The sequence below is a fragment of the Sardina pilchardus genome, chromosome 15, assembly GCF_963854185.1.
Source record: "Sardina pilchardus chromosome 15, fSarPil1.1, whole genome shotgun sequence".
NCBI lineage: Eukaryota > Metazoa > Chordata > Actinopteri > Clupeiformes > Clupeidae > Sardina > Sardina pilchardus.
In genome coordinates this window covers 23322655-23331464 of record NC_085008.1, presented here as the reverse complement: position 1 = coordinate 23331464, position 8810 = coordinate 23322655, and the positions used below count along the sequence as shown (strand labels likewise).

Below are 8810 nucleotides of genomic sequence, written 5' to 3'. Positions count from 1 at the left end.
TAGCCTACTGAGCACAGGTGGTTAAGTGCTGTCTGTATCAATAATAACATTCACACATCCAAACAGCAAGCCATCCATCATTTCACTTTTACTTCTCAGCTTTTCCTCTCGCAGCCATGTGTTGAGACATTTCATATTGCAGTGCTTGTTGGTTATCTGCTTCATAGACCATTTGACATTTGACAACGGGGTAAGCTGATGTTGCATCAGTGGTTATTGCTGTGGGTTGACTGTGGTGGGTTGATGGATTTTACTCTGCATTTTCAACAGCAATCAGTTTCATTTTGGTTTCTTGCTTGCAGTGAAATTAATTTATCTAATTTACTACATAGTACCTGTCCAAGCATATGCTTTACAATGACATGTTTATTTTCATTATAATATTGCATAATAAAGGACCGTAACTATCTGCTTTAGTATCAACTGCATTCTTGTTTTGTTTCAAAACAGATACAAGGTGTACAGTACAGTATGTCTGACCTAGACTAATAATAAATGCACTGTAAAAGGATAGAAATGAGAGAATTAGAATTAAGGTATGTTCAATCAGAAGTGGCTCTTATTATAGGCCTACTGAAATGGCCACACAAACTGAAACAGTGGCTTGGATAGAGTTGTTTTCTCTCTGCTTATTTCAATGACACATCAGTCAGAGACATGAGATGTAGCAGCACTTTCAGTGTTTTCCTAATGATGTTTTGCGCTTAACTGCTACAGGCTGTGAGATTTGTTATTCATAAGGCATCATAATATCATGGTATTGCATTACATTAATTCACATCTGTCGTGCAATAGATTTTCCTAAAGCCCTTTTCCTGCTAAATAATTGAAAACATACTGCATTCTTTGAATGGATATTTTGTTTGTTTTTGTCTCGTTGAATTATGCAGGTGCTGTTTGATTGATTTTCTGTCATAATGTATTCAGTTTGCAAAATGATATCACATTGATCACACCTCCATATTTCAGCAGTGGTTGGATTTCAGTTTTTTTGGGATATAGAAAATAGTGATTAATGGGCATACACACCCCCTCCCCTCCCCTCCCTGCAGATATTGGTCTATTTCACTCCGGTGTTTGCCATTCAAGGTGGGAATCCTAGCTTTAAAAAGTGAAATGTCCTACCACCTGTGCACCTATAACAAGAATGACTCACTGATTAACTCGTCTACCAGTCAGAAGAGTTAATAAGAGAGAGAGAGAGCTGATAAGAACCAGCGTTATTAAGGTAGCGGTAGTGGTTGGAACAAACGTTGTGGGTCTTTCTTGAGCTGGGTTTCCCATCTCTGTTTGCCATCAGTCTGTCTAATGGCTGAAAAAGCAGCGGAGAGCAGTTTCTTTGACTGAGGCTCCTCTGTGCTGCGCTGTGGGGTCTTTGAAATGTGATGTGAGAGTGCAAAGAAGATTTCTACTGAAAACAAGCCAGTGAACGGTACCTCTGTGCCTCAGTTTTATATTGCACACATCGACCCTAGAGCTCATTAATTTGCAGACTAAGATCTCAGTAGAGGGTTTGCATAGCAGTGTGTGTGTGTGTATGTGTGTGTGTTTGTGTATCTATGTGTGTGTTTTAACTTTTTACTCATGCATTTTATAATGAGCTGTCGTCAGTCAGGAGCTGTTTTAATAGTGTCCCTCAGTGCTGTCAGTAGACCCCCTTGTACACGAATACATTGTCTGTACGCGCACGCACGCACGCACGCACGCACACACACACACACACACACACACACACACAGAGACAGACATGCCCACCCCCTGGCTCCAATATGAATAGACAGACAAACTAGTGCAAATCACAAATAGAACTCACCATCGAATCATCCTCGCACAAAAAAACTATACATGTGGAAATATGCAGACCTCCCCTAACAGACACCCCCTCCCTCCCCATACATACTCACATGCACAGAATGACACATGTTACACACCCCCTTCTTATATTACTACACTGATATGCAGAACCCTCAGCACCCTCTCCCGTTAACCTACATACACAAATGCAGAATCTCCCTTTATTTCCTTCCTCATACACACAGCACAGAAGCCCTCCCCTTCCCTGTACACACACACACACACACACACACACACAGAGAGAGAGAGAGACCCCCCTTCTGTCTCCCCCCCCAGACTCCTCTGTCACAGTGAAGTGGTTATTTTTAGCGGGGGGGGGGGGGGGGGGAATGCAGCTCGCCCTGCCTGCGCTCGGCTGCACAGTGAGATTAATGGAGCGGGAGGGAAAGAGATAGAAAGCCAGCACACGTGCACACTAGCCACATGGCAGGAGGAGTGTGTGGAGGAGAGAGGGATGAGGGAGAGAGAGAGAGAGAGAAAGAGAGAGAGAGAGGGGGAATCCAGGCAAAGGATGGCGGGGGTGGTGGTGAAAGAAAAAGAGAGAGAGAGAAAGAGAGAATTCTGGCAGGAGGAGGCAGGCAAGAGTACTGGCGAGAGAAAGAGAGAGGTAGAGAGAGAGGGATGAGAGAGAGAGAAAGAGAGAGAGGGAGAAATAATTCTGGCAGGAGGCAGGCAGGAGTGGTGGCAAGAGAAAGAGAGAGGGATGAGAGAGAGGGGTAGAGAGAGATGGGGAATTCATGCAGAGGCAGACAGGGTTACTAATGAGAGAGAGAGGGAGAGAGAGTGAGAGAGAGAGAGAGAATAGGAGGGAGACATACAGTAGAAAGAGAGGGCGAGAGAGAAAGGGTGGTGAGGGTAGTAAGAGGAAGAGAGAGATAGAGATAGAGAATAGGAGAGAGAGAGAGGGAGAGGGTGGTGAGTGGTAGTAGAGAGAGCAAGAGAAAGAGAAAGATAGAGAATAGGAGAGAGAGGGAGAGGGTGGTGAGGGTAGTAGTGAGAGGAAGAGATAGAGAGATAGAGAATAGGAGAGAGAGAGAGGGAGAGAGGGTGGTGAGGGGTAGCAGTGAGAGGAAGAGATAGAGAGATAGAGAATAGGAGAGAGAGAGAGGGAGAGAGGGTGGTGAGGGGTAGCAGTGAGAGGAAGAGAGAGAGGACGAGAGGGATGGGATGAGTGCCTATAGGCAGAAGCAACCCGAGATGGAGGCGGCAGGGACGGGGCACGGAGTGGCGGCGGGCGCATTCAGTGGGCGGCTGCTGGATCTCTGACCCCTCAGCTGGTGCCTGTCGTGGGTCCCTCAGATCTGCGGTGCGCTGGTGCAAGTCACTGCGATCAGACCGGGCCTTTGTTTTGGTCTCCACACACAGTCTCTGCATGTTCATCTGAAACGCTGCCTTGGGGAATGACAGTGGTGTGAGAGCGTTCGGCGAATCAGCCGCTCGCTCCTATCTCCAGTCTGCTCGCTCACACACACACACACACACACACACAAGCATCTCATCTGTGAGGCAGTGCAAAGATGCACACACCATGCATTCCCTTCACATTCCCTTTAGCGTCGCTGTGATAGTTGCTTTTGTGCATATCAGCACGCATTCACATCACTCCACTGGCATGATAGCATGAAGGCCGAGAGACCAGTCCATAAACTAGCTGCCCCCTTCTCACGAGTAGCAGCCAACCTTAGAGATGAAAGGCTTGTTTATTTTGCATTGCCCAAGACAGGAGCCTTTATATGTATGGACATTTATGGTGCAAGGAAAGGCAAAGACGATCAACATGCTGCTTGTGTATGGAACCACAGCTGCTATGCTGGAGTTAAGAGGAGGCGTTGGAAGGGATTAAGACCGGAGCTTTGAATTTTAATGGGCCCTTAACCGGGGGATGCTGCTTTTGCTTTCGACTGAGCCCCTGCGCCCATGAATTATGAATGGCCCGGCGACGTCACAGAGGCTTTTAAAAAGTCACAGTGGCACAGCGAGCCAGCCAGCCGACGTCCCCGACAGTAACAGACACCATAGCCACCGACCCCAGAGTTTGTGTTTTCCAGGAATACTACCACTCCTCTGTCAGCCACTTGATGCCTCTGTTGGCGAAAGTGGCAGGCAAACATACCCAGATTAAGACACGCTATGGTCATCAACCAAGGAAGTTGTTGGTACGATTGGTAAGATGGTAAGATTGATATCAATTAACCACATGACTATTGCCAGTTCTAAACAAACAACAACAAAATGGGACACTTCTGTTTTATGCCCTGACGAAGACCCGGTGTGGGTTGTGAAACCGGTTGGCGTTTTTTGTCATGCCCCATCTTTAATGAAGGATTTTTAACTTACAGTAACATAAACGTATTCCTTGGCTCAGTGCGAGAGTTGCCTGAAGGAGGCCATAGTGGCTACATTTTCTTGTTGGTACCCTGTTAGAGGCTTCGATAGCCTAGGCTGTTGTTTCCTGTCTATTGTTTTGTTTCTCTTGTATCATGTAGATATCAGTCTAAAGTCCAACTCCCATCTGGAAAGTACAATATGTGGTCACATTATTTCCTCTTATTCAGGGTTTGCTGTTGAGATCTTACCCGTCATCCACTGAATATGTTGTGCTTCATGTGACACTAGGCTATCCATCCTGACTGCTTGTTGCACAATACTGCACATAGTCATTGGTGGAGTAGGTTTGGAGTAACTTGCTGGGAATAGTATTCATTGGATTTAATAGAGGAACATGAGCCGAGTGAGGGAAGGTAATGCAGGAGAATAACTCTGGATGAATAGCTGCCGCCGGCTCTTACAGAGGTCCAGTCCTAAAGGACTCTCCAGTCCAACACAGGAAGATTGAACACATTCAACAAGCACTTTTCAAAATGACATCTCTTTCAGGCTATGCTAGCTTTTTAAAATGAATTGTATCGATGTGGTCTCAACAACTCTTCTGAACCCATAATGATCTAATACTTCTCTGTCTCTCTCTCTCTCTCTCTCTCTCTCTCTCTCTCTCTCTCTCTCTCTCTCTCTCTCTCTCTCTCTCTCTCGCTTTCTCTATTTCAGTGAAGAAAGCCAAGCTTGATGGACCTCAAGGTAAGGAACAGCTTTTTACCTCTGCTTAGAATATTTCATTTACTATCTGCATTGGCATGAGCATGTTCTGTCGTTGATGAATCTCCCAATAACTGACCTCTCCTGACCCCTCACCTCCTGATGTTTGCGTTCTGCTGATTTCACAGAGAAATTCAACACGTACGTGACACTGAAGGTGCAGAATGTCAAGAGCACCACTATCGCCGTGCGTGGCAGCCAGCCATGCTGGGAGCAGGACTTCATGTTGTGAGTCTTCTTCCTCCTCCTCCTCTTTATCATCTTCCTCCTCCTCCTCTTTCTGGTCTCTTTCATATCCCCTCTTCTCCTCCTCCTCATTTTCTTCCTCATTCTCTTTCTCATCCTCATCTTCTTCCTCTCATCCTCCTCTTCCTCCTCCTTCTCCACCTCCTCCTCCTCATCTTCTTCCTCCTCCTCTTCCTCATCCTCATCTTCTTCCTCCCCCCCTCCTCTTCCTTCTCCACCTCCTCCTCCTCCTCCTCTTCTTGCTGCTCCTGACACATGGCCATGCCCCTCCGCCCCGCTGTGTCATCCAGAGGGGTAGTTATCAGTGGAGGGGAAGTGCAGAGTCACTGTGGCCCAGCCTTTGGGCTTCCCCGTGGGGACGTGTCAGGCTCTCCCAAATGGCTCTGCTTTAGAGTGCACTCAGCTCGCTCACACGCTCTCATGCACACACACGCACACACACACACACATGGGCGCACAGAAACACTCACCCACGCACACGTGTGCGCACACACACATATACACACATATACACACACACACACACACACATGCAAAAGTCAACCACAACATCCACAACAACAAGTGTTCTCGCGTACGACTAGATATATGTTTGTTCTGCATCTTTATCTATGTGAGCAAATACTTACGAAGGTACAGAAATGGATACACCGGAGATATACAGTATGTACTATATATACGTATATATATATACTGTATATAGATAAATACACAAACACCAGGAGGGTCTTGCGCATGCAAACAAACACAGCGAGGAGCACAGGACACGCGGTCACTGAAAACACCCACCCACACACACACACACACACACACACACACATATATACACACATACACATTTACTCACATTTATCTACCTATCTATTCTCTTTCCCTCCAGTGTTATGAAACTAAGCAGGGCCATTGCGAATCATGAACCAGTCATGTTTTGACCTCATTATCTCTGGAGTCCTTGCTTGTCTCAGGTGGGCAAGGAGACAGTCCCAATTGAGATCCAGAGAGCTCGCGCTCTGTTAGACTCATTCTCGCACGCCCGCTCTTTCCAGAGCTTTTCAAATGGCTGAACATTCTATTCAGACTCCTCCAGCCCTGCGCTGCTACCCTATTGGGTAAATAATAGTTCTCATATGTCTCTATGGGAACATGTAGTGTGGGTCTATTGTAAACATTGTCTCTGCAGAGGGGCTGTTCTAGACTTTGTGTCTGTAGACTGTTTCCTGCAGTGAGTTATGAGAGGAGCCCACAATACCCAGATGGTATTGACTGAACTGAATTTTGTATCTCTTTCCTATTCATCGCTTTTTATCTCATTCTTATTCAGCGCGTTTGTATCAAATCTCTGCAGACATCATGTCGCCCAGTCACACGCGTCCTTGCATTCACTGACTGACTGAGTAACCTTTCCCTGGGCTGTGGGATATTTTTGACCATTGCACTAGATTATCCCTCATTTCTGAGACATGACAGATGGCATATCTCAACAAACAAGCCGCCTGTATCTTTTTAAAAAAATATATAAATAATTTTTGTTGTTGTTGTTGTTGTTGTTGTTTCTTGAGCGTGTGGCTCTGTCTGTTGTCCTCAGTGAGATCAACCGTCTGGAGCTGGGCCTGACCGTGGAGGTGTGGAACAAAGGGCTGATCTGGGACACCATGGTGGGCACGCTGTGGATCCCGCTCCGCAGCATTCGCCAGTCCAACGAGGTACAGACGGCCCCGCCTTCTCTTCCTCTTCCTCTTCCTCTTCAGCCGTCTATGTTATCGGCCCCCCTCAGCAAAACGGCTAATCAGTATATATAGCGATGGCAAAATCCACCCCAGTAGAGTGTGTGTGTGTGTGTGTTTGTGTGTGTTTGTGTTGCTTCACATGTTTTCTGGCATGAATGGAGGAAAAGAGGAAGAACAAAGAACTTTTCTCTGTTCTTGAGGGTTTATGTTCATGGGTTTAGGCACATTTTAATTAGAGAGCTGAGATATAGAGAAATGCGAGCAATCTTACATAATAGATTCTCCACATAATTATGGTCTAATTCCTTCACATTCTCATCATAGTATCCCTGTTTTTCTGTAATCTGGATCTCTTTTTTGCCTCTTCCTATGAAATTGAGACACGGCAGGTCCACACAGACCAGACCACTGTGTGTGTTATTGAGAAAGCTCTCTGTTTGATATGGCCGCCTGGCCTCCCGTGGGATGGTGATGGTTGTGGCAGGTCTCTATTTCCTTGTCAAGCTGCGTCTCTGTGAAGTGACCTCAGAGACTCGGAGTCCCACTCTCTGTTTGGACTGTGTCCATCTTTTTTTTTTTTTAAAGTATATTTTTTTGGCCTTTTTGCCTTTATTAGTTTAGGACAGTGAAGAGGTGGACAGGAAACAATTGGGAGAGAGAGGTGGGGTGGGATTGGGATATGATCGCAGGCCGGATTCAAACCTGGGTCCCCATGGGCACTCGGACCTGTAAATGGTACTGGCGCTGTAGCCTGCTGCGCCACAGCGCCCCCTGACTGTGTCTCCATCTGACAGGAGGGCCCGGGGCAGTGGCTGACCTTGGACTCCCAGGTGATCATGGCGGAAAATGAGATCTGCGGCACCAAAGACCCCACGTTCCACCGCGTTCTGCTGGACACACGCTTCGAACTGCCTTTAGGTGGGACTGCGGTGATGTATTTTATTTCAGCGCATTCATCAAGTAGAGTGTTATTTTTCTAAGGAATTCTTCAAAGGCACCCAACCAATTAAACCTTCACTTCATCCTCTCCACAACCTGCATCTTAATGTGGATTTATGCAAATGCACTGGATGGGTGGAAAAGAATAAATATTTATCAAATGACTAACTTAAAATAGTTGTGTGTATATAACATATATAGATAAATATGTAATGTAATGCAAGTTTGTTATGATTAAGTATTTTTCCCTCTTGTTTTTGTTTTGTTCTGTGTTGAGAATGCAATATAAATGTAACTTATTATTATTATTATTATTATTATTAATAAACAAACAATCAGAGATGATTGGAGATATGATCTTCAGTGTCTGCTCTCCCTTCTCTCAGACATTCCGGAGGATGAGGCGCGCTACTGGGCCAAGAAACTGGAGCAGCTCAATGCCATGAGGGACCAGGATGTAAGCCAGTCTACCACTGCACTCCACCCCTCTGTCTTGTGTTTAAACCTCACCACACTGCCAGAAGGCACTCTCATGTCTTTAATTGGAGACTCTCCTTGTAGACTCGCTCAGGGGGGGGGGGGGGGGGGACTAAACTTGAATAAAGTTGAGGGATCGTTGTCTTCCTGGTTTAAAGTTGTGGTGATTGTGGATGTATTCTGATGTGTTTCTGAGGTGTACTTTTTTTTGGTTGGGGGGGTATTGCAGTACGCTTACCAGGAGACACACGAGAGACCACTGCCAGTGCCGACGACTCAGTGCTGTGAGTAGTTTCTACTTTCTTACTCTTCTGAGCCACACTTGCAGTACCTCTATATCACCAACAGACAGCGAGCGCTGAGACGACGTGAAATGAAAATGAGAGGGCGGCCATAACGAACACACTGTGATAGCGCAGCTCCTGCTGTGAGTGGTTCAGCAGCACAGTAGGTGCCTTTCATGCGGGGTTTATA

General features: G+C 46.2%; 1 protein-coding gene across 1 annotated transcript in view; it reads left to right on the top strand.

Annotated features, from left to right (window-relative positions):
• Window positions 1-4895: 4895 nt before the first annotated feature.
• unc13a (unc-13 homolog A (C. elegans)) overlaps window positions 4896-8810 on the top strand; it is a gene marked incomplete at its 5' end in the record, with an annotated part of 43487 nt that continues 39572 nt past the window's right edge. Inside the window, 6 exons of the mRNA XM_062555309.1 lie at window positions 4896-4929; window positions 5076-5175; window positions 6779-6896; window positions 7715-7838; window positions 8246-8316; window positions 8566-8620. Coding sequence (XP_062411293.1) covers window positions 4896-4929; window positions 5076-5175; window positions 6779-6896; window positions 7715-7838; window positions 8246-8316; window positions 8566-8620 — 502 coding nt within the window. The remainder of the gene's footprint in view (window positions 4930-5075; window positions 5176-6778; window positions 6897-7714; window positions 7839-8245; window positions 8317-8565; window positions 8621-8810) is intronic.